Source organism: Dipodomys merriami, unplaced genomic scaffold (assembly GCF_024711535.1).
Source record: "Dipodomys merriami isolate MVZ:Mamm:240054 unplaced genomic scaffold, mDipMer1.0.p SCAF_2, whole genome shotgun sequence".
NCBI lineage: Eukaryota > Metazoa > Chordata > Mammalia > Rodentia > Heteromyidae > Dipodomys > Dipodomys merriami.
Genome location: NW_027203381.1, coordinates 11,879,376 through 11,904,229, shown reverse-complemented (window position 1 = coordinate 11,904,229; position 24,854 = coordinate 11,879,376). Strand labels below are relative to the sequence as shown.

The 24,854-nt window shown below is 41.5% G+C and overlaps 1 protein-coding gene across 5 annotated transcripts in view; it reads left to right on the top strand.

Annotated features, from left to right (window-relative positions):
- The window catches only part of Nedd4l (NEDD4 like E3 ubiquitin protein ligase), a 303,787-nt gene that overhangs the window by 141,278 nt on the left and 137,655 nt on the right, over nucleotides 1–24,854 (top strand). For all 5 annotated transcript variants that reach the window (XM_070029054.1, XM_070029053.1, XM_070029050.1 and 2 more), the window contains one exon: nucleotides 24,765–24,846. In XM_070029054.1, the coding sequence (XP_069885155.1) occupies nucleotides 24,765–24,846 (82 nt within the window). The remainder of the gene's footprint in view (nucleotides 1–24,764; nucleotides 24,847–24,854) is intronic.

Sequence of the window (24,854 nt, the reverse complement as noted above, 5' to 3'; positions counted from 1 at the left end):
TGAGTTGGGATGGACCTACTTTTAGACTTCTGTTTTCCCTGGGATGACAGGCCCTCACCAATGCCTCCAGGTTCCCGTTTGTGGAGACAGAATGTCACCCTGGCTGGCCTGGAACCATGATCCTCTCATTTCCAGCTTCCCACATAGCTTTGGATGACAGGCACGCCGCATGTCACAGCTAGGTATTGGGAACACATTTTGCAAGCTTTTCTACCAGAGCTGGCCTTGAATCACAAGCCTCCTGTTCTCAGCCCCCAATTCCCAGGTAGCTAGGATTATAGACGTGAGCCACTGACGCCTGCTGCTTTATCTGCTTTTTGAATTCAGGTGGCCTGGTACTTGCTAGATAAGTGTTCTATCACTTAAGCCACTCATTTCTTTCTTTCTTTCTTTTTTTTTTTCTTTTTTTCCTCCTGGCTCTGGAGGCTTAGGAGTGTGAAATCAAGGTGTTCAATCAGGTGTGAAATCAGGACTGGTTTCCTTTCCCAAGCTTTTTGTTGCTTGTAGATCGCCATTCCTTTTTTCTGTATCTGTGTCCAGTTTACCTCTTATAAAAACACAGGATGGCTCAGAACCCACTCTGCTGACCTTATTTTGACCTAGTTATCACTTTAAAGATCCCATCTGCAGATATAGTCCTCTTCTGAGGTATTTGTATTGTGTCTCCAAGATATGAATTTTGGACAAACACAATTCAGCACATCACAGCTAGTAGTACTATTTAATGGAAAGTGTAGGAAAGTACCCGTAAACTGTTGTTAAATAAAAGAAATGACCTGACCTGTTTAGGTATATTTACTTATAGTGCATTGTGTTGTACTTGTTTGAAAATTAGACTGAAGTGCCTGTCTCCATCAGCCTGTCAGTGTGAGGTTCAAATTCTCTGGCTATTTCTTGGTACTATTTGTTCTACTCAGTCTCCTGAGATCCTCCCAGCCACCAGGGGTCGCTGGCTCCACCAGTGATCTCTTTGTGTTCCCACAATCTCTGGAAACCCCAGCATTTGATACTTGATGGGAACTTGAATGTCTAGTTTCCAGGGTTTCTCAGCCAGCAGAACAAGAACACTTCACAGGAGTGTGCATGGCTCCTGAACTGAACGAAGCACTTCCTGTCTCAGCCACATCAGCTGGGATGAGGGCTTGGGTTGGATGGAGGGTGGCGTGTGACATCTTCAAGAGAGAAGGCACATCATGCTAAGTCACACATTTGACTGGGAGACCAGTCACCAAGTACCAGGGCTAAGCTCATCTCCTGCCTCATCACACCCTAGGGTACATGGCAGGGACCTGAGAACTGGGAGCGTGGGTTTACAGGTTGAGCCTGCCTCTCACACACACCAAACCCTTTCCCTTCGATTCTGTTCTGCCATAGTTGTCTTTGTATGTCATAGTTATTTTTGATCCTGCCTTTTTCCTCATTCAAGACTTTTAAGTTCTCTGAGGGCCTGGAAGTCATGATTTCAACCTACCTGGTCTGGGGTCTGGGTAGAGAACAAAGTAGAAACTGAGTGAGCCAGGAAGGGTAAAGGAAGGACTGTACAGCGTGCCCGCCCAGGAAAACTGGATGCAGTTCTAAATAAGCCAAACAACTCGGGCAGACACTGTTGGCAGTTACCTGAGGGGCCTCTGCTTGCTCTCCATGCCTGGGGTTAAGGCCTGGGTTCATCTTTACCCAAGAAGGACTGTCCTTGGTACAGTGGGAAGAAATGCAGGTAACTTTACCTTAGGGCACTGGGTAAGGATTTCAGCTAATTACCCAGGGGGTGGAGTTACTCAGGCCTTTGCAAAAGGGGTGGAGCTTGATTCAATTCCCTTTTCCACCAACTAGCATTTCTGTCTAGCTGTCATTAATATGAATCATCAGTATAAGTAGCAAGCTCGTGGATTCCTTCTCAGTTGTGTTAAAACTTGCTGGTGTTCTCAAGTACCCTGAGAGGTGTGCTGTGCGTGTATAGACAGACTCTGCTTGGAATCAGGAAAGACAGAAGAAGAGGCTGGAGAGACACAGGGTCACCGAGGAGAGTTCTAACAAAGCTTATCCAGTGGAGTGCTTTCCTGTGAGACACATACCTTATTTCTCCTGAGCCTTGAGGGAAATTACAGGTAAGAACAAAGACGCCACTGTATGTTTGTTATGTGGAAGTGTAGTGGCTAATGGCCTGGGGTTTGATTTGGTTGTAATACTGATTCTATACTAGCAGCATTACCTAACAGGCATGAGGATTGCTGAGATTTTTTGTTGTTGTTGTTGTTGTTCTTTAATTTGGTGTTTTTAATGTGATGTTTCAGTTTTTATTTTTTTTTTTGTTGGGGTTCATGAAAATGGATCAAGTTTGCTTTTCCTCTGTTATGAAAGGATAGTAGAGAAATTTGAACTCTGATTCTTTGCTTTCTTATCTGTCTTGGCTATGGGGGGAGGGGAGTATAAATTGCTTCTCCCAAATGAAGACAGAATGATTGTGTTATATTTTTTAAGTGAGTGGGAAATGAAGACCACTGACGTTCACTGAAATGTTGTTCTCTGATTTTGACATTGCTACTTTGGGGAGAAACGTTCTGCTTCCTGTCCTGTGTTGAGTGGCTAGTCTCTTGAGTATTTCTGCCTTGGAAGTCTTGCTGGAAAAGAGAGAGATATCAGGTGTACTTGTCTTCAAATGAAGTACCATCTTAGGTCCTCGATGGCTTAGCATATCCAAGTTTTAGATGGTAATGATAGAAACCTTTTTTCTCCTCTCAGTGTTTGACTTACCTGATATTATTATTATTGTCATTATCATCATCTTTATTTGGAAAGAACAAAAATGAAAGCCCAGAGCAATTCAACTGAAATTTTCCTTTAAGTTTTGCTGTCATTTCCCCATGTATCATTACTCATACATGCAAATGTACTTTATGATTAACATGTGACATTTCTGTTTCTTTACTGTCTTATTTGGTGGTGATTCATAAACTGTTAGTTCAGTAGTTAATGTATATCTGTATGTGGCCAAACCCCAAAAGAAATATGTGTGTATGGGCCACACCTTGTCATTAATGACCCAGGTTACTTTCCACAAAGTATTCCTGATACCATTAAGTGTTGATTAAGATCACTAGACTCCTGAAATAATAAGAGTAAATCAACAATAGGAAATATCAAAGCCTAAGTCAAATAAAACAGTCTATTTCACATCAAAAAGTAGTATCTACATGCATTTGAATTAGGTTTTGTCAAATAAACAAAAGCAAATCAACTATGAAAAAGATAGAAATTGAAAATATTTTTAAGATGTCTATGAGGAGTAGAAGGTGAACCTTATAACCTATGAGACTGAGTACAATGATAGTGAAGTCCTGAAAGAGGGGAAAAGAAATATTTTATATGTAATTAGGCAGGAGAAAGGACATAGGAATGGTTACCAGTTATGGATGCTGTAGCTATTGTTTTGTTTGCTATTGCTATTGTTTTCCTGGGACTGTGGCTTTTTTCTCATTTATGGAGTTTTTGGAATCGCCATTGTAGTAAATGCAGATTTTGAAACAACATGTTCTGGGTAATCTCGTGTCACTGTGAAGGAGATCTACAATAAAGAGGTAGAGGAGATTATGTGAATTTATTCTCTTGGAGTGCATGGATTGATGGGGGAGGGAGGTGTGCCACAGGAATTCCTATGCACTCAATGACAGCGCATTAGAGACAGTTGGTGGGAGAGATAGCTTTCTTAGTTAGGGGGATTGTGTTGGGAGGGAGGGTTGTTTGGGTTCTTCACACACAAGTCTATACTTGTAGGGCTTTTTGGAGTCACTTGTCAGGAACATCCATTTGTATATTCTTCTCTCAGCCTTGGTAGAAATCTTTCATTCTGTGTACCCAGGGCTAATAATGAAGGTTTGTGCCCCCCACCCTCTTCCCTAGGGTTTCCTCTCTGCAGGAGGAGAAGGGAGACACGAAGCCCTCCCTCACCTGGGACTCTAGATTCTGAGGTCATTCACCTTCAGGCCAAGACTGCAGCACGTGCTCTTAGTTGTTTTCGGAATCTGTTTGCACTGTGTTCTCCATCTCAGAATTCCACTAAGGGCCATTGGCACGCCCTCACTTCAGTAAATATTTGTACTTCCCTGTGCCTCACCTGCTTTCTTAGTACAGAATCACAGGTGGGCAGCCGGCAGCAGGCGGGCAGCTCCCAGGTCCCACCGAGTTCCTCTCTCCCTTCCTTCCCACCCCACCAGGCAAGACTTGTGGGTAAGGCCCGCAGTCGACCACCAGCAGCCCTCCCTAAGTCCAAGGCAACTTTGTTTCCTGTCCTTCTAGAAGGGCTGGGATCCCAATCTTCTGGATCTCTCCTTCTGCCTAACTATGGTCATCAAATCCAAATCAGTCCAAGTGATCCCTGGCCCCTCTCAACTGAGCTCATTCATTCTCATGGCTGTTACGGGAAGAAGGTTAAAAGTCCAGCTTCTGGTTGACATCATCTCCAAAAACAAAGGGCTGGTTTTCTTCTAGAAAGTAGATGAATAGGAGGGAATTTCTGGAAAAGCACATGACATATCCTCACCTCACAGAGACCATGAACAGTGGGACTGGAGCCGAGTGGAAACACAGACTCGATCTGCGCTAGTGATGTAAGCTGTGTTGCTCACTCCTCTCTTACTCACGTGGCCGGCAATCCCATGGGATTATAAACAACCTCCTCTGACCCAGGTCATGACTGGAAACCCTGTCACCTTGTTGGAGGCCATGTGCTCATAGATTCTTGGGCAGAGACTGCTTAGTAACTCTAGGGGTGTGATCTCTGAGAACCTTTGCCAGCGGAGGGATTTGAACCTTTTAGTTCAATTAACAGGGTCGAGGAGTTAGTTTATTTTGGCCACCATCTGTCATGCTAAGTAAACAAGCTTGACACTCAAGGAAGTCTAACTTTGTGAAAGGAAATGGCATGGTAGGGGTCAACAGCATTTTAATATATTCAGTTCCTCTCTCTTATTATCTCTCTCTGTCCTGTTTTGCTGAAGTTTTCAGGTATAATTTTATCTGAGTTTAATCAGTGATTTATCTGGAAGAGATGTGTTGTCTTTGGCTATTGTATTGTCTGGTGTTTTTTTTTATGACTCGATCTCATTGAATAGATGGTTTTAGTCATTTGCCTTTATTGTGGCTTGAAAGTAACTTATTTTTTGAAAGTAATTCATTTTTATGTTCTTTTAGCCACTTGAACATATTTGGTGACTATCTTTGTGCTTAATACCCCCCCAAAAGACTTCTGTCTCCTTACACCTACCTGTCAGTTTTTGTTGAGCTGATTCTAAAAAAAAAATTCCTATTTTTCCTTTGATGTGTTTATTTAAGGTATACATGAACAGTGTTGCCTTAGGCTGTGTGAGGATATTTCATAAAAGACAATTAAGACTTACATTGTAAGATTAATCAGGGTGGCCAGGACCTGTATGCTAGACAAGAGCTCTACCACTGGACCCAGACCCATAACCCAACTCTTTGTTTATTGATGGGAAATCCCCCGCTCTATGCACAGAGGTTTATCTCACGTGTGTACCAGGGGGAACTTTCCATTTCTGGAGAAACACAGAGAACTTATTGCTAGAAAGACTTTGAAAGCTGAAGGAGATGAGGGGGAGTGGGGGAGGAGAACGAGAAGTGGCCTGTCACCTGTGTGAAAGAGTCCCCAGAGATGGTACTGTCATCTTTTTGCAGGAATACTGTCATTAAAATTTGATTTTTGAGCATGGCACAGAACTGAAAGCTTTGATGACAAAGCTGACACCGCCTTGCTTTAGCAATAACCAGTTAAGGGGAAAAGCCCATAAATGATGCAATGAGATTCAGCAGAGCAAAGTTGGCAATGCACCCCATGGCCTCTCTTTGGATGGGGGGCTGTGCGGCCTCATCTTCTGCCTAGAGCTAGGGCCTTCCCCCCTGGCCTCCTGCAGGTGCCTAATCCTGGGTGTTACCCCAGTTACCATCAAATTTCCTTTTGCTGTGTGTGTGGAAATCTATACTTAGCTTTGCTGCTCTTTTTGAGGAATGGGGGGCAGGGGGAGTATGGCAGAGTACAAAATAAAAGGCAAGCTATAAATTCCATATTGAGAATGTACCTTAACGTAAAACTCATTCATTTATTCAAGAAATATGGACTGAGCCCCAGGAGGGCTACTGTCCCCGTCTTTGGTACTAGAGAGACCCTGTGCTCAACCAGCCTTGGCCAGCTGCCTCTCTACCTGCAGGGAGCTGAAGCCTGATGGCTCTGACTAGCCATAATAACAGAGTCCACAGATCATCTACTTAGAGCCATAAAGAAAAGCAATTAGGGAAAGAAACAGCAATTGAATGCAAAGGTGAGCTGCTTAAAAACAACAACAACAACAACAACTATAGAGTAGCACTATTCAGATTTCTTGTGAGCAGTGGCTCCTACCTGGTTGGCTTTGATTGTAAGTTGTAGCTGACACTAGGGTAAACGTAAGAAAATGGGCTTCAGAAAATAGCCAGGGGCCAGTGGCTCATGCCTGTAAGCCTAACTAGTCAGGAGGCTGAGATCTGAGGATCATGGTTTGAAGCCAGCCAGAAAAGTCTGTGAAATTCTTATCTCCAATTAACCACCCCCCCCCAAAAAAAAAAAAAAAAAAACAAACCAGAAGTGGAGCTGTGGGAGTGCTAGCCTTGAGCAGAAGATCTCAAGGACAGCATCCAGGCCCTGAGTTCAAGCCCTAGAATTGGCACTAGATATAGTTGAATGGATGGAGAGAGAGATAGACAGAGATAGATAGAAATGGTCTAAAGTATCGTTTGTATAGAAAAATGTGAAATGTGTCTAAAACAGTAAATGGCCATTGATCTTAAAAGTAGAATAAAATACTATTAGAAAAGAAAATCTTTATTCACCAGAGTATCCAAGTAACATCTGATTGATATTCAAAGCTGGGACATGTATGTCTTTGGAAAGTGCCAGAATGAAGTAATTATTCTGTCCCGTTAGAGTTGTGGCAGCTTATATGGGGAGATTTAGGATTGAATTTGTATCTGGTCCATTGACAATCAAAGACCCTTTCTCTCCTGCTCTTGTCATTTGTCAAATGAAGTTGTGTTTGATCGCATGGTCTCTAATATCAGAGCCCTCATTTCTATTTTCAAGTCAAGATTATCAATAAAAAACCTGGTGAGCTGTTGTCTAACAAGTACAGGCTAAGTGCTGAGTGGGAAGGGTGAGTGAGAATCCATACACAGAGTTCACACACACTCATAAGACATATGCCATCACTACCTGGGCCTCTGCATTCCAAGTCACTGAGATAACATGGTCATTTCTGTGTGTCTCAAGTGACTGTGGACATCAGCTTGTGTGCTGTGCTTGGGACAGGGATGATGATGTGATTGTCACCAGCATTAACTGTCCAGCAGCTCACTCAGGGCGGCCACTGGGTTAGAATATATGGGAACCTGCCTCCAAGTTTACGTTGTTACCGTGGGGTAAGGATCACTGATCAAAATCATAGTTCATTTGTGCTTTCTTTTTTTCTTTTCTTCTTTTGTCAGTTGTTGGGCTTGAACTCAGGGCCTGAGTGCTATCCCTGAATTCTTTTGCTCAAGGCTAGCATTCTACCACTTTGAGTCCTAGGGCCACTTCCAGTTTTCTGGTGGTTAATTGGAGATGAGGGTCTCCAAGCTGGCTTTGAACTGTGATCCTCAGATATCAGCCTCCTGAGTAGCTAGGATTACAGATATGAGCCACTGGTGCCTGGCTATGTTTTTCTTTCTTGAATATGGATCATTGCTAAACCTGCTTGTTTTTTTAGGCAAGATCTTCCCATGTAGCCAGGCTGGGCTCAAACTCATTATCCTCTTGCTTCAGCTAGAATGACAGGCATGCACTACCACCACTCACCTACAGGGGTGAGGTATAGGGCAACTTCTCTGTCTTCCTGGTGTTTATCTAGGTACCCAACGGGGAGTGGGTGTCCAGTGCATGTTTATTGATTAAGAAGAGAGACGTGTTTTGTGGGGAGGGCAGTAAAGGGGAAACACATGAATGGAGGGAGGAAGGGTGAGCAAGTTGCAGTCATTATGTTCAATGTACATTATGTAAAAAATGAACTAAATAACTTGACAACAGGGGATACCTGGGGAAGAACCATGCAAAGGGTGATATTGATCAAGAAGCATTGTATTTATAACCTGACTTACGGAATTACAACCTTTTTGTACGCCTACTTAATAATAAAATAAAATTTAAAAATAAGAAGGGAGATGAATCAGATACCTGGGCCTTAGAGTAAGTGATCTGCAAAGTGGGGTGTGTGTGGCCTTCCTGTGGGTGTCCATGGGGCTTTATGATCTGTATTTGGGTCCATGGAGATTGTGGGGTTTGTTTGTTTCTGGGCTATCAGTGCTAGGCTGGAGGTGACCCATCTGTCCATTGTAATGGGATTGGCTGGGTGGCTCTTGCTACTTGGAAGTCAAAGTCTAATTGCCAGGTTTTCATCTGTAGTTTTTCTAGGGGCTGAAGTTTGCTTGCCTCTGATAGTCTTGGCATAGAGGGGGAATAGTTTGGTGATGCATCTCAGCCATTCATGGAAGTAGCCAAGAATTTGACCTATTGTGGAGTTTTCCTGCTTAATTATGATTCTGGCTTTAAGTGTTCAACATGCAATAGTTACATGTTCTGAGGTGGTTATACTTAGCCTTAATTCTTTATTAATTGCCTCTTATTCAAACTCCTCTAAGAGCAGATTATCCTTTACTTTCAGGTTCTGCTCCATGCTATTGGATTTCTTTGTTCCAGTCATGGCATTTTTTTTTTTTTAAGAAAGAAGCAAAAAAATCACAAGTGAGGCTTTTGCACATTTATGCAGCCTGCTCCTGTTTTAGCAGTAGTAAAATATTAGAGATGGCTCTGGCCCAGAATATAAAACTATATTGTTCGTCAGCAGTGTTATTTTCTAGCATTTACCAACCTCAAGAGTTAACCCACCTAAATCATCCTATGACCCACATTCTTCATCTGCCCCACCTACTCAAAGGCCAGCACCATATGATGCAATTATTTTCTTGCACACTTACTGTGTGCTAGATAAAACCAGTGTCCAAAGACACATCCCTATTCCCAAAGAGCGTCTGGACCAATAGCAGAAATAGACACAGAAGCAAACCATTGCTCTAGTCATAGATGTCTGCCTGCAGAAGTAGAGTTTGGTAATGAAATTCTTTCCAGAGGCAGATGAACTTGGCTTCAAGGTCATGAACAGGCCTGGTGGGAGCAGAGTGTTTCCAGCAGAGAAAGAAACACAGTGTTCTCTATGAAATAAAGTCCCAAAATTGTTCCCTCTGGCTAAATGTGGAAGGCATGCAGTAGATGGAACTGGATGGCTGGCAGTGCCGAAAGTTTGGACTTGGTTGTTGTCGGTTACAAAGAATCAATGCACGGGGTGATTTGGGTTAATATGATTAAGAAGATACGGAAAAAGAGAAGGATAGAGTTTGCAGTGAATTTAATTGTCAAAACAATCAGTGAGGTTTGGATGACAAAGAGGAGATCTCATGTGGCTGCCTGTACTTAAGTCCAGCAAAGCTGGCCATAAGTCAGTGGTTAATAGTTATAGAGATCAGATATCCCTGGGTGGAGAGAGAGAGGATGGAGGTTGAGTAATCCCAAGCAGGGATTGTTACAGAGCGCAAAGAGGCCAAAGATGAAGCTTTGGGAGCACTTACATGCAATATGTCATTGTCTGTGACAGCCCATAACCTCTTATGCACTTGCTGCTCTTTCCCAGTAAGCTATGTTCACATTGCCATTCTGGACTCCGCAAGCCCACCAGCGGTGCTGCCATTACCTGGGAGGCTTGGGGTGGGGAGGTTGGTACTGAGATTTGAACCCAGGATCTCATACTTGTTCAACTAACATTCTCACTTGAACTATACCTCCAGCCTGGCTTTTTGCTGGTTATTTTAGAGGCAGAGTCTCCTAGATTTTTCTGTCTAGGCCGCTTCAAACTGTGACCCTCAGATCTCAGCCTCCAGACAAGCTAGGATTACAGGTGTGAGCCACCAGCACCCAGCTGACCTGGGAGCTTGTAGAATTGCACATCGGCTGTGAGCTCACTTCACACTTGTTGAATCCACAGAATCCATGGTTTAAGTGAATCCCTGGGTAGGAAAGAACACTGTGTTACTATGAGAGCAAGTCTTTACGGATCATGTGAAAGCGTGAGCATTTCTTGTCGTCTCTACAAGATCCATTTACCTTTTAGAATTTTTTCAAAATGATAGACTGTAGGATGTATAGAATGTAGATCAAATTGGCAAGTTAATAAACAGTACTTGCCTAGCATCATAGCTGCTCCTGAGCAGATACATTTTGTAAACCTTCGGTGGTTGATGGTGAGTCTCATGGTGATGCCATCTCATTGGTTGCTTCATTACGCCTTACCCTACAAAGTAGAACAGTCCACGTGCAGGCTTCCATTGTCCGTGGTGCACATACCCAAAATGACCATGTTGGGGGAGTACCTATGTCTGTGATGCTGTCCGCTGAACCCACAAGTGGCATATACTTGATAGAGTTGTCATTTGTCATGATTTCATAGCATCTCATCTCTGGAGAAATTGGAGGTGAATTACAATGAATGAATGCTTGCTCCATTAAGTGCCTTGTTTTAGAGCCATGCAAGAGTTTTTTCGGTGTCTAAATAGGCACATCTGCCCCGAGGCCTGCATGTCTTTATTTTGAAAGGAAGCATGACTTTTGAAAAGTAACGTGGAGAATTTAACCAAGTGGACTGAAAGAATGGTTCAATGGCATATAAGTGAGCCAGGATACATTTTTTTTTTAATGTGAACACCTCCTTCACAGTTTGTGACAGTTATCTATCTAATCAGGCCTTCTAGAATTAACCGTTGTACTATTTCTCCCTCCGTGAGCCTGCAAGCAGTAGTATTTCTTGTATCCTTTAGATGTCTATGTAAATTTTCTCCTCCCACCCGAAGGATGTATCTGCTCCATTGGTGAATTAATGTTTATGATTTTAGTTCAGCAAAAGTGGTCTGTGACTTCAGTTTTGGTAACAGGTAGTACCATTTAAATGAGGTTTGCTGTGACCCCATTTTCGTTGTTTCTTTGACTGTATTTGGCCTTAGACCTCACAATACTGTGGAAAACAACAGTGAGGGTCCCACATTATGGAAAAGTGAAGGAGATGAAACAAGCTCTAGAAAATGAGATGTAGATGGGAAACAGATTCTGCTGATCTGGTCATTCATGAAAGGTGATCAATACGCTGAGGATTCCACATCTTGGCAACTCAGGCAGACAGTGCTCCTGAATGTCTAACCGTGGGAAGATGCTAAGTCTCTCAGATTAATGGGGAGAAGTCAAGCAATCAAGCACTATTTATTGAAGACCATGTTTTATAGGAGTCCATGGCAAATTAGAGGAGCCTAAGACCTAAACAGTGGCCTTAGGTGATTTGCAACTAGTTTAAGAGAATTAAGATTTACACCCTGGGAAGTGGTGCTATAGCTCAAAGCAGTAAGAGTGCTACCTTTGAGTGGAAAAAACTCAGAGACAGCACCCAGGCCCTGAGTTCAAGCTCCACAACTGACCTGGAAAAGAAAGAAACAATATAGAAAGGCACAGGAATAGCTTAAACAGTCAAGACTGTAGCATTTCAAAAAACACAGATGCAAGTGATTATGGAATGTTTTTTGTCTTCTGGTTTTTTCCTGGGAGGATGACTAGGAGGAGATGTGGTGTGTTTGGAGTCTAGAGGAAGAAGGAACATCCACAGGAGTATGGGGAGAAAGCATAAGAACATAGGTAGATCATTGATGGGGGAGGTAACACCAAAGCTTAGTGGGCTAAAAGCTTTGAAAATACGAGACTGGCATATTTGGAGAACCAGACAGTTGTGGCTATTATTGGACAGTAGATTAGATTGAATGCTCTATTTGCTTTCTAATAGAAATTTTAAGGCATGGAGCAAAAGGAAAACAAGGGCCTTGTCTTCTGTTTATTACATATAGCAGAGGTCTGACTGCTACAGCAACTGTGGGGAAAGAAGTCGATTTTGTTCCCTGTGTATCCCTTGGCCTATCTCCTGTGCTTTTACCCCATAGTTATTTAACTCTTTCTTCGTCAGTGTTCCAAGGAGAAACAGATGCCTCCATAAGACAAAAGTCATGAACTAGCATAAGCTTGTAATATGAGAGGGACACACACACACACACACACACACACACACACACACACACACACACACACAATCACACAATGTAGGAATAATTAATGATTGAGTTTACACTAAGTTTTAGAGAAGTCCTTTAATTTCTAATCTCACCCAATAATTTAAGGGAGGATTGAAAAAAACATCTGAATGACTTCAGATCTCTGAGGTTTCTGTCATTTAATAAAGCTGAAAACACCACCGAGATCCAAATAAGTATCTCTCTCTTTTTTCTTTTTCTTTTGCATGAGTTACCAGTGGGGATATAGTAAGGGACTGGAGTGTTTGTGCTGGGGGTAAATTAATCAAGACTGTTAATGCGGATTGAGGCTTCCTTTCTTCTCTAAACTTCTTGGTATTCTGAATGAGAGAGCCTGCTACACGCTTACCTGCCTACCTGGAAAAAGCCTTTCTGTAAAGCACAATTGTTTTCCTCATCTTTTCAGATTCCATTTGAACAAGTCTTCTGGTGGTATGCTACTGAGCAGAGTGGAAAGGTGAAGTGTCTAGTGTTTGTTTGCATGTATAACTGACTTAAAGATAAAACAAAAACAAACCACCTCTAGTTTGCGAATGATTCTTCTAAGACTTAGGGGAGAGCTCTTTTGTTTTTTTTTTGCTTTCCTGAGGAATTCCAGGACTGCACAGGCGGTCTTGTGGTTTTGATAGCAAGCTGAGTGTGATTGGCAGGGTGACATTAAGGGTACATTAAGTGTTCTACAGCTTTGTACAAGTCCTTATTCCTTATCTGCAGTTCCAAAGGCCAGAAAGCCCTGCAAACTGGGAACATCTTTATGGAGAGTGTGGGAAACTCACTGGTGAGCAAATCCTGGCCTGAACAGACACGGGGATTTTATTCTGACCTTGTGTATAGCATTTGATTTAGCTCACCACACCTGTAGAGGCGCAGATATTAACACTAAATTAAGAGTCCCACCACATATTCTACTGGAGAAATTATACCATAATTGGAATCATCATTGAGCCATCTTTCCCAAACAAGAAAAAAAAAAATACCAAGGCTCTATAGCACATTTCTCCTTGAGGGTTTCTGATAACCCTCAGTTTGCTAAGTCTGATGTAAGTAAGCACCCAGTGCTGGGTGCCTAGTAAGAGCAGTGCATTGTCTCCTGTGCCTGGAGGCCAGTCTTCTAAGATTGGTGTTATTAGTGTCCAGCTCTGTCCTCAGGTTGGAGGGTAGGCTTGTTTTTTTGCTCTTGGAGGTGATGGTAGGCAGCCCTTGGTTCCTTGCTTGTAGATGCATCATTCCAGTCACATGACAGTCTTCTCCCTGTGTCTCCCTGTCTTCCCTAAGTGCAGGTCTGCTCTGGGTACCAGTTTCTCCTTCATTGTGTTGATTATGAGTTAAAGCAAGCTGTGCTTGGGAAAGCGTGCCTCTTTCAGAGTAAGTAAAAAAGATCTTCCCTAGTTAATTAATTAAGGGCTGACTTCCTCGAGCAGTTCTGGCATGTAGAACTTGCCCCCTTTTCTGGTTTGACTCAGCGCAGTCTGCTTCTCCATCAAATCCAGCATCCTCTGCCTCAGTCATGAGGAGCCAGATACCAGTCTTTTCTTGGAAATAGAGGGGAGGGAGAGAAAGAGAGGGAAAAGTTTAAGGCTGCCTTCTTTATAAATTGGAGATGAACGGAGCCACATTATGAAAGGAAACGTGGTATGATTTAATAATGAAGAGCGTGTCTTTGGATTTTTGTGTGGCAAAGGTCTGGTTGGCTTGACTTAAGCCAGGAGGAAGTGGATGAGCAGGTCTTGTAGGTAATCAGTATCCCACCAGACTCTTCTAAGAACAAATAGACTGACTGATGGAATCCTATCTCAGAATTTTCTTTGTCTCACTTCCTTCAGTACTGAATTCTGGACAGGCTTTTATTGTTACAGCGTACTCCTAACTGTTCTTGTGTTAGACAAACATTTTTGTAGGCAGGACCCAACTTGCCTGCTCTCTCCTCTCCATCTCCACTCCCACGGAGATAAACACCAAGTGCTGTAGGCTGATAAATATAATTACAGGTAGACCTTGCCAGTTGCTCTTCTTATGACCCCAGTGAATGTGTGTGGCCAGAGGAAGCCCACCAGCAGAGGCTGAGTCCTTAGTATTGAGTAGAGATGGAGCTGTTTTTACTTCCCGATTCATTCTTTATACTGTGTCAAGTAAATTCATCGTGCTGGACCCCAGAGAATCAAAGGCACACACCGTGTGGTCCTCGACATGGGTGACCTAGACAGGCACATAGTCAGAAATGCATGCTATGAGGTTCTGAATTGGAAACCCCAGCACTGAGACTCAGGGAGCAGTGTGAATCAAATCACTCAGATGCTGCTGCTGCCTGTCCAGTGGGAGACTCTCTGCTCTAGAAATCCCCTCATCTCTCAGACTAATACAGTCACCTCATCTACTATGGGTGGTGTGTGTGTGTGTGTGTGTGTGTGTGTGTGTGTGTGTGGTGTGTAGGACCAACATTTCTGCCTTTCCGCCTGCTGAGTACTCATGCATAAGGGGGCTTGTGTCGCACTCACACTCTTTCAAGCCCAGCCTTCTCCTGATCGAACAGCACCAGGGTAGTTCCTGCCAGGGGAGGGCACGATGGAGCACTCACAAGGTAGTTGGAAGTTGACCCAAGGTGAGAGCGTCTGACAGGAGCATCTGAGCTCACAGGGGAAAACATTGAGGAAGGACACACTTCTGAATGAGTGACCATATTACATTTGGCCAAATGTTTCTAGAGTACTGACTGCATGCATTATACATTAAGAGCCCCACCAGAGTGGAGTGTGATCACAGTAGTTTTTGTTGAATTATTACACGGACATTTTTTTTACCTTAAATGGATTACTTTTGGCTTTTTTACTTATATTAGATACCAAGGCCTCTCTCAACTTTCTAAACCCTCAGGTTGTAGAATACCTTCACTGCTCACACAGGCGGTTTGTGGGCATGCGCATGTATTCAACGTTTTTCCCAAATTACATTTTTAGAAAATAACTTTAAGCCACGTGCCAGTGGCTCATACTTGTAATCCTTGCTACTCAGAATACTGAGTTCTGAGGATCACTGTTCAAAGCCAGCCCAAGCAGAAAAGATTGAGACTCATATCTAATGAATCATCAAAGAACCAGATGGAGGTATGTCTCAAGTGGTAGGATGCAGGCCTTGAGCAGAAAAACTAAGCAAGAGCAAGAGGCCCTGAGTTCACGCTAGTACTAGTATCAAGAGCAGGGGAAAACGCAAAAACTTTTCATGAAAAATCTTGTCTAATCATTTTGGAAGTTCTGCATTTTTCGCTCACAGGTAAGCAGGTTTTTTTTTTTATATTTAGGGGTTCCCACTTTAAGGGTTTCCATCTTAATCTGTGCATGGGGGTAGCACTTTTGAAGTCTTCGACAAGGTAGAGTTTTGGGGGCCCCTTGAAGGAATAATAGAGAAGATGCTGTGTGTTGGCATTGTAATTAAATACTGCTTCATTGTTATGAGGCGCATAGAGGGAAAAATGAGACTCTGATAGATAATGAAGCCTGTTATACCAAGGGAGTACTTAACATAGACATCAAATTAAGAAAGAATATTTCTTTTTACTCCATTTAGTATATTTACATAACTTTTTTTTGAAACTCTTACTACATTAGAGTTGTTACTGTTGTAAATATATTTTCCCCTGTCTTCTTTATTGATACACACGTGGTATTTTTAACAGTAAATTTTCTCATTGCTGCCATTTATTTGGGACCACATGGGGACTCGATGTGTCATCTTTCTGTCTTAACGTTCATAGATAAATAGCGACCTGTCTGTGTCACTTGGAAAATACAGCAAGATGAGAAAAAAAAAAAAACCACTCCTGATCTCAGTAATATGCCATTGTATGGTTTTGTGTATTAATAGCACAGTAGTTTTCTTTGTCTCTGTAGCTGTGATAACATGGAGCATTTTAATCTTTAAGCAGAGAATGGGGGGTGGCTATGTCAAGTTCACCATTGGTAGTATTTTAATGACTATGTTGTACTTTACGTATGCATGTATATGTAGCACATGTTTATACCATTTATGTAAGTGTTTATAGATAGCTGTTATCTATTTTTTAATCTTAAGGTTATTTTTAATCCTTGGCTCTCTTAAATTTCCCTGTAGGAAATGGCCTTGCACAGAGTTAGGTATACTTCTGAATAAAATGTGGGTTTGGGTAGCAAAGTTAGGTTCAAATTTGGCCTCAATGCCCCAGTCCTGATTTCAAGTCCCACAACTGACCAAAAAAATTTTTTTTTGGCCTTACCTGTTTCTTCTCATCCATGAAATGGGCATACTGGAACATCTTCTTTTCTAGGTATTAAAAGTGGCATACATATGTATATGCACATATGGGTATCTATTGATTGCTGTTCATTTTTACTTGCACTTCAGATCTTCTTAAAATAATGGCCAATTTTAAACTTGCATGTATTTGTATATGTGTATATATGCATATGTATATATGTGTGTATATATACATACATAATATATGCACATATTGGTCCAAACATTGCACCATCATTTAAGAAGCTAGGAGTGCACTTTTGGGTAGCATCACAGAATATGCCTAAAACATATATTTTAATTACTCTTTATATTTGTTTAGAACCAGTATAATAATGCATTTGTCTGTGACCCCCCCCCACACACATATCACATCATATCACATTACATATCACATATAGCCAACTTTCATAAAGACAAAATCTGTATGTCAGCTGACTTGGCTCCTGCGGGCGTGGGTAGGCAACCTCTCTGAGGACACAGTCAGCTTCTATTTCCCGTTATAATCCTTCCCCCAGCTTGGTGCCCGCAGCAGTCTTTTGCACATGCTGGGCTCATAGTGACTCTTTGAAGACTTAGATCAATTGTAAAACAATTTTAAACATTGAGAAGTTTGTGTTTCTTCTTATGGTTTTTGAATTGCTGGTGATCTGTTTGGCTCTTTTTTGTTATGTTATCTGCTGTATAAGAATACCTTTGAGGGGAAGGGAAAAAATAAATCATTTAAATAGGTATACAGGTGGATCCATTGCAACAATGAGATGTACAAGTCGTTATGTGGAAAAATGAACTTTACAACTTTGGTGGGGGGGGAGGAGGATTGGGTGGGGGGGTGGGGGGATGATGGGAAGGGGAAACAAAGGAGGAGGCTACAATGCTTGATAAGAAATGTACTCATTATCTTGCCCATGTAATTGTAACACATGTATAGTATTTTCACAATAAAAATAAAAAATTTAAAAAAAGAATAATAAAAAAAGAATACATTTGACTGTAATCTGACCCACTACTCTATTTGTTGAAAAAGCATACATAAGGCTAAGTGACTCATTAACCAATATTGGTGGCAAGTGATGTATTTCCAAAAAAATAAAAAAATACACTAAGCCTTAGGTTTTGAGGCTTAGAATGTATGTGATATTCTTTCAAAACCCCTAGGTAGAAAAAAGTATGGAAAACCTTTAGAGGTTTATTAATGCAGTCTTAGCACCGCTGGCCATGAAATTTCAACATCAGTACCTTATGGATTGAGTATATTGTAGTAGGAGCATATGTGTAATTTATTGGTGTTTTGTACATTTGGTACTCATCAAAATACTTGCTCACAGTAGGAAAAATAAAGGAGAAACATAATTCATCTAGATAAGAATGACTCTAGAAGAGAATTCTCTAGAGTGAATTACTGTTAACTTTCGTTGTTTTTCTCAATTCTGTGAGTTTTTTAGGGGGAGAGAATGGAGAGCAGGTGTGCTCGTGTGCACATGTACACCCTAGTCCTGGAGCTTGAACTGGCCTGGGTGTTGTCCCTGAGCCTTTAGCTCTATAGCATTCTACCACTAAAGGCATAACTCTTACTTCCAGCATAAGGTTGTTAATTGGAGATATGAGTCTCACAGACTTTCCTGTCCAGGCTGGCTTCAAACCAGAATTTTTAGATCTCAGCCTTGTGAGTAGCTAGGATTACAGGCATGAGCCACCAGTACCTGGCTTCTCTATCTTTTGTGTATTTCTTTTGAATTAGTCACCTTTTTAGATCTTCCATAGTCCCTTACTGTTGTACTAAAGTTTTTTTTTTTTTTTTTTTCATTTAAAAATACTCCTTAAAAAATACATTCTTAGCCAGGTGCTGGTGGCTCATGCCTGTAATCCTAAGCTACTCAGGAGGCTGAGATCTCAGGATCGCAGTTCAAAGCCAACCTGGGCAGAAAAGTCCATGAGACTCTTATCTCCAATAAACCACCAGAAAACCTGAAGTGGCTCTGTGGCTTAAGTGGTAGATTACTAGCCTTGAGCTAAAGAGCTGAGGGATAGCACCCAGGCCCAGAGTTCAAGCCTCACAATGGACCCCCCACCCCCGTGTGTGTGTGTGTGTGTGTGTATATATATATATATATATATATATATATATATATATATATATATATAATCTTAATTGTTGATACTACTCTAATATATTCTTCATGGTTATATACCATTTAACCATTTCCCTACTGAGAAGGTAGCTTCTAATCTTTTCTTACTGTTTATAATCCTATACTAGGAGTTTTAGGCAGATAATTATTTACTTAGTTTTTGTTGTTATTGTTTTGTGCCAGTCTTGGGGTTTGAACTCAGGGCTTAGGTGCTGTACCTGAGCTTTTTGTGCTCCAAGTTAGTACTTCACCACTTGAGCCACATCCATACTTCGGTCTCTCTCTTTTTTTTAAATTGGTGTTTAATTAGAGATAAAGAGTTTCACTGCTTTTCTTGCTTAGGCTGGCTTCAAACTGAGATCCTTTGATTTTAGCCTTCTGAGTAGCTAGGATTACAAGTAAAAGCCACTGGTACCCAGCTCACCTCTTTGATTGTTTCTGTAGGGTTAATTATGGTGAATAAATTAGATAGGCCAAAAGCTATTGACTATAAATACTCTTGACACTTTCTCTAGAAAACTTGTAATAATTTGTGTTTCCAGTAATAAAAATTCTAAAATATCTTCCCCTCCTTAGCATGTGTTAGCTTTTTTTGTTGTCATTTGTTAGCTGAAAACTTCTGGTTCAGTATTTCATGTATTTGTCTGTTTTATTTCTTCTCACACTTTCTAGGTATGGTTTCTTGAAATTGTTTTGCAAATATTGTTTCTTTATTGAGTTCTAAGCAACTATATAGCACTGATGCAAAATAGTAAGAGTGAAAAAGAATAAGGAAAACTTCAACAAATCAAGTTGTAGTGTAACATGATCGATTTTTCAGTGACACTTTTCTCAGTGTTGGGTAGATCTTAGTTTGTCTGGGCCGCTGCTGTACTATAGAGGTTCAGTTGTCTACATGTCTGTGAACACCTGTAATGGACAGAGACTGCAAACCTGCATTGACCTCTGTTGGGTTCAATGAATCAATAGGTGAGTTGGGGTCTAGATATAAGTGGTATATACTTGTAACACCATCGACTTCAGAGAATGATGATAGGAGGATCAGAGTTCTGGACAAAAGCAAGAAACCCTGTCTGAAAGCGAAGGGACTAAGGTTGTGTGTAGCTCAAGTACATGGGAAGCCTTGGGTTTAGTTCCCAGAAACATAAAAGAGAAAAAACTTCGAGGGATACAAACCTTATCCAGGAGTCTCACTCTACCTGTATCACTGTTCAGAAAAGATGGTGCAGATGAGGCTGTTCCTCAAAGAGAATTAAAAATGTACCTTTCTGGGTTTTCCCTGTTGCTCAACCTTCTGGAACATACTGAACAAGGTCACGTCACGTCACTAATGGGGTCATGCCTGACTGACTCCATTTAACTCACTGAAGTGCTCTACATTCTTTTGTGCCTGTTATTTACTCATTTTTATCAGGATAAATGGTCCTTGCTGAGGTCCTCATATTTACAGGGGGACAGGACTATGAACAGAAGGGCAGGAGCTGCCTCTAATGTGTCACGTACTCAAGGCTGATTGCGTTTAGAGTACAGCCAGGTTGTGTTTATCAGCTAGGTATCAGAACAGCTGAAAGAAACCACTATTCTTCCCTGTGAAAAGAAGGTGTGGTACCTTCTTTGTTCTACACTAGCAAAGGTGAGGACTAAGGCTAAGGCACATGACCCAGCACCCTGGATCAAATTCACCTCCTTCTGAAGTACTGGTATTATTCCCACTGCATAGTAGTTAAAACCAAGGCTCCGAGAAACTATGTGAGTTTCTCAAAGCCATGTAACTACAAATAAAATGAGCCAGGATTTGAGAGCCGGTGGGAATGACTGATTCCTTGTTCCAATTCCCTGTTGTTTCTGCGCCCTCCAGGCTAAACAAAGCTGGACTTGTTAATATTCACAATTTCAGCTTCAGCCCATCACTAGGCCTTGCCTCTGGTCTTCCTGCCTGGAATGCCTTGCCTTCAGTCCTCATGTATACCCCAGACTCCTCTGACAATGGTGCTCAGTTGGACCCATGCCTAAAGATCACCTGGCACACTGAAACAGTGCAGACTCAGAGTGGGAGGTAGGGACACAACTAGATTCCAAGTGAGTTTGGCTTGCATGAGGTCAGCGGCTGCTGCTTGGAGCACTCAGTCACAAGCATAGTTTTATTTCACTGGGGTAGAAGAACATTGTCTGTTTCTAGTGTGGTTTTACTCACCTGGCATAAAATAACCAGTCAGTAAAGGGAAAGGTGGTTTAAATCCTAGTTAGCAACCTGTTGTCACCTTAGAAAGGCTGAAAGTTAGAACAATGGTAATGTTCGCAGAATGGAACTCTTCTAGTCCACAGGGTCCTACAAGGCATTGAGCATCTTAGAGACCCGTGTTAATCTTGCTAGCCCTGGGTTCTGCTTGTCAGCAGCCATGAAGACAGGGGATTTCTGTGACTTTATGGTGAATGACTGACAGTGCATTGTGGTGAATAAAAAGACTAGTGTGAACATCTCCACTCAGTCCACTCAGCTCTCCACATGGCGTGGCAAACCAGGAAAAACAAAGTAGCTAGTAAGCTGTGGTTGGCCTGACACTGGCTTATTTCCTGTGCCGCTGTGTCAGTGGCACATCAAATGATCAGTCTTAGCAGAAGTAGGGAGTAGAACCTCAAATATCTCCCAAGAGAGCAAAAGACAACACCCATTACAATGGCTGCCATTTATGAGGTATATGTACTGTGTGCTTGGTGCTGAGCTTGATACTATTATTAGATATAGATATTATTATTAGAATATCATTTTCTGGGTGGTTTTTTATTTTTTTGGTTTCTTTGTTATTTTTCTTGTCAGTCATGGGGCTTGAACTGTGGGCCTGGGCACTCTCCCTGATCTCTTCAGCTGAAGGTGAGCACTCTACCACTTGAGCCACAGCACACTTCCAGTTTTCTGGTGGTTTATTGGAGTTAAGAGTCTCACGGACTTTCTTGCCTGAGCTACCTTTGAACCGCGATCCTAAGATCTCAATCTCCTGAGTAACTAGGATTATAGGTGTGAGCCCAGCTCTGTGTTTTTTTTTTTTTAAAGGAAACCTGAGTTAGGTGTTGTCATTTCCATTTCATTCATGAACAGTCTGAAGTTGAACATATTTAAGTCCGAGAAGAAAGGGAAGAAGAGCCTGAGAGCCATATTGGCCCCTTGAGTTTACACCCTGCTGACCTTTAGCCAGCTCTATACCTTGGCCTTTGGTTCTCTCCTCAGTCTGAATTCCCTTCCAGGAAGTTTCTTGGTCAATCATTCATAGGATACGTAACACCCTTGCATCTAGCAAGATGAGCACTTGACCTGTTATGTGATTAGATATGCCTTCCTTATTACAGCTGGAAGATATTGTCCATACTCAGAGATCTCACCCTTAGTCCCCTGCTACATGTGTCTCTGACCTTTTCAGGGGTTGCCAACAGAGATAAATGACCAGTAGAAGAACTAGATGTTCTATTAAAGGCTTAGCTCCTTATTGCAGTCACATAGTGTCTAGCAATCATGATAGTCAAAGGACAACAGAAGAATTTATTCCCTATAGTGTGTGTGTGTAATGTGTGTGTGCACAGGCATGCGCGTGCACGCATGCATGCATGTGTGTACTCCCATGAGTGCTCCCTCACTTGAGATTACAGACATCGCCTGTAAACCTAACTATATAAATCTGTAGTCTGTTTTGGCAGTCATTTGGTGACTAGAAATAGAAAAATTGCATATCTGTCACTTCTAGTACCACCCAGAAGAAGCTGGAAGTGGTGCTTTGGCCAGTAGAGTGCTAGTCTTGAGCAAAAGAAGCTCAGGGACAGTGTCCAGGCCCAGAGTTCAAGCCCCAGGACCAGAAAAAACAACATCAGACAACTCTAGTACCGTGGTTTTCCAAATGTACTTCCTGTGTCAGGTGCTGGAGCATTAGGGAACTTTCTAGAAGTGCAAATTCTGGAATTCTACAGAATGACTGGATTCAGCTTTGGCAATCTGTGTGTTATATTAAGCCTCTCCTCCAGATGGTTCTTTTTTTTTTTTTCCTTCCCTTGTGGGTTGTGGCCTGAACTCTGGGCCTGGGCACTGTCCCTCAGCTCTTCAGCTCAAGGCTATCCCTCTACCACTTGAGCCGCAGTGCCACTTCTGGCTTTTTCTGCTTATATGGTGCTGAAGAATCGAACCCAGGGCCTCATGCATGTAAGGCAAGCACTCTACCACTGAGCCACCTTCCCAGCTCCTTAGATGGTTCTGATATACTAAGGTGAAGCTCCACAGACCAGGAAAGAGACTGACTTATGTCAGACCTGGGCTCCTGTGCAAAAGCCATATCTGGGTCTTAGACCTAGACTAATGCCAAAGGCCTGTAGGAAGAGAAGTGGATGCATCTGTTTGGATGTTTTTTTTTTTAACCACATCAAGGCTTATCATTTTTTGACAAAAGTCAAGGTTGACTATATCCTTTTGAGTACTAACAACCATTGCCACTGAGCTTTAAGTTTTTTGGCTACTGATTGTAGTTCTGTTACTACTAATCTTTATTGAAGACTTAATAGCATTGTTTTTTGATATATCATATAGAACTTTTATACTCTCAGTACCTTAAAATACTCTGTTATCACTGGAAACATTCTGTGAGTTGCAAAACAAGGGCATATTTTTATAGTAACTAAACGCCTTTGAAGAATGATCAGCTATAGATTTAGATGAGTAAAAATTAGGGTATTTAGTATATCAGAGTCCTTCTGGTGATTTTTTTTCCCCAGAATCTCTACTGTGAAACAAATTCTTCCATCTCCAATTTTTACTTTTTTAAATGATTCTATAAAGGTGATATACAGAGGGGTTACAGTTACATAAGTCAGGTAATGAGTACACTTCTTTCTCCAATTTCTTTAAATGTGATACTTTAGCTAAATGTGAGCTTCCCCCTTGTTAGTAAACAGACTTGAACTTTTAGTAGATAATACACACTACATAATCCCTTCCAGCAAGGCTTGCTGGAAGTTTTCATTTATGTCATATGTGCAAGGAATTCTAGGACTTATAGTCAGGGAACCTGGAATTTATAGACTGTTCTCACACTTGTCACCTTGGATAATGTCTTGATTTTCTAGGCTTTAATTTTTAGTTAGTTAGTTTGTTTTTTCAATTTGGGGGGTGTTTGTTTTATCTGTAAGATGGTAAGTCTTGGTTGAGGTGAACAGTGGTGGTTTTCCCTTCACTAAAAGAAACATAATTTTTACCCACATAATGGACATAAAAACATAAATATGATGGTAACTAAATTTTCTAGCTAGATTTTTACTAAAGTGAACAGATTTTTTTTATGCCTCTTAGTCTTCCTTGTAATCTTTCCAGAATCTGTTTAGAAACAATTGAAGACAGTTTTCATTATTTTGAATTCATTCGAGGAAGACTGCTTGTGGTGAAGTGTTTGTCTAGCAAGCCGGCAGCCCCAAGCTCAAACCCTTGTACCACTCCTTCCTCAATGAATTAATTACAGAAACATTATTTTTTAAATTACAGTGTTGGTTTGGTTTGATGTGCGTGTGCATGTGTTTTTTAAATACATACTGGTTGATAGGAAAAATTTCAGAGTATATTGATTTAGTAGACATGTTAAAATGTTACTGCCTAATTTTTTAAAAATAGCATTTCAGTGATAATTGCATTTCATCTAGGTTTTTGTTTTTTTGTTTTTTGTTTTGTTATTATTCTTTTTTGGGGGGGGGGTCTGTCATGGGGCTTGAACTCTGGGCCTGGGCACTGTCTCTCACCTCTTCAGCTCCAGGCGAGTGCTCTACTGCTTGAGCCACAAAGCCATTTCCGGTTTTCTGGTGGTTTATTGGAGAAAAGAGTCTCACAGACTTTCCTGCCCAGGCTGGCTTTGAACTGCAATTCTCAGATCTCAGCCTCCTTAATAGGATTATAGGCGTGAGCCACAGGTGCCAGGCTTTATTTTTATTCCTGCTGGTACAGAGGTTTGAATTTGGCGGCTCAAGCTCACTGGGCTGACTTTGAACCTTGATCCTCTAGGTCTCAGCCTCCTGAATAATAGCTATCCTGATGTTTCTATTTTTAAGTGAAAAGCATAACTGTATTAAATCTGAAATCTTTTCTTGTAGTGACCCGTATGTGAAGCTTTCATTGTATGTGGCAGATGAAAACAGAGAACTTGCTTTGGTTCAAACAAAAACAATTAAAAAGGTAAGTTG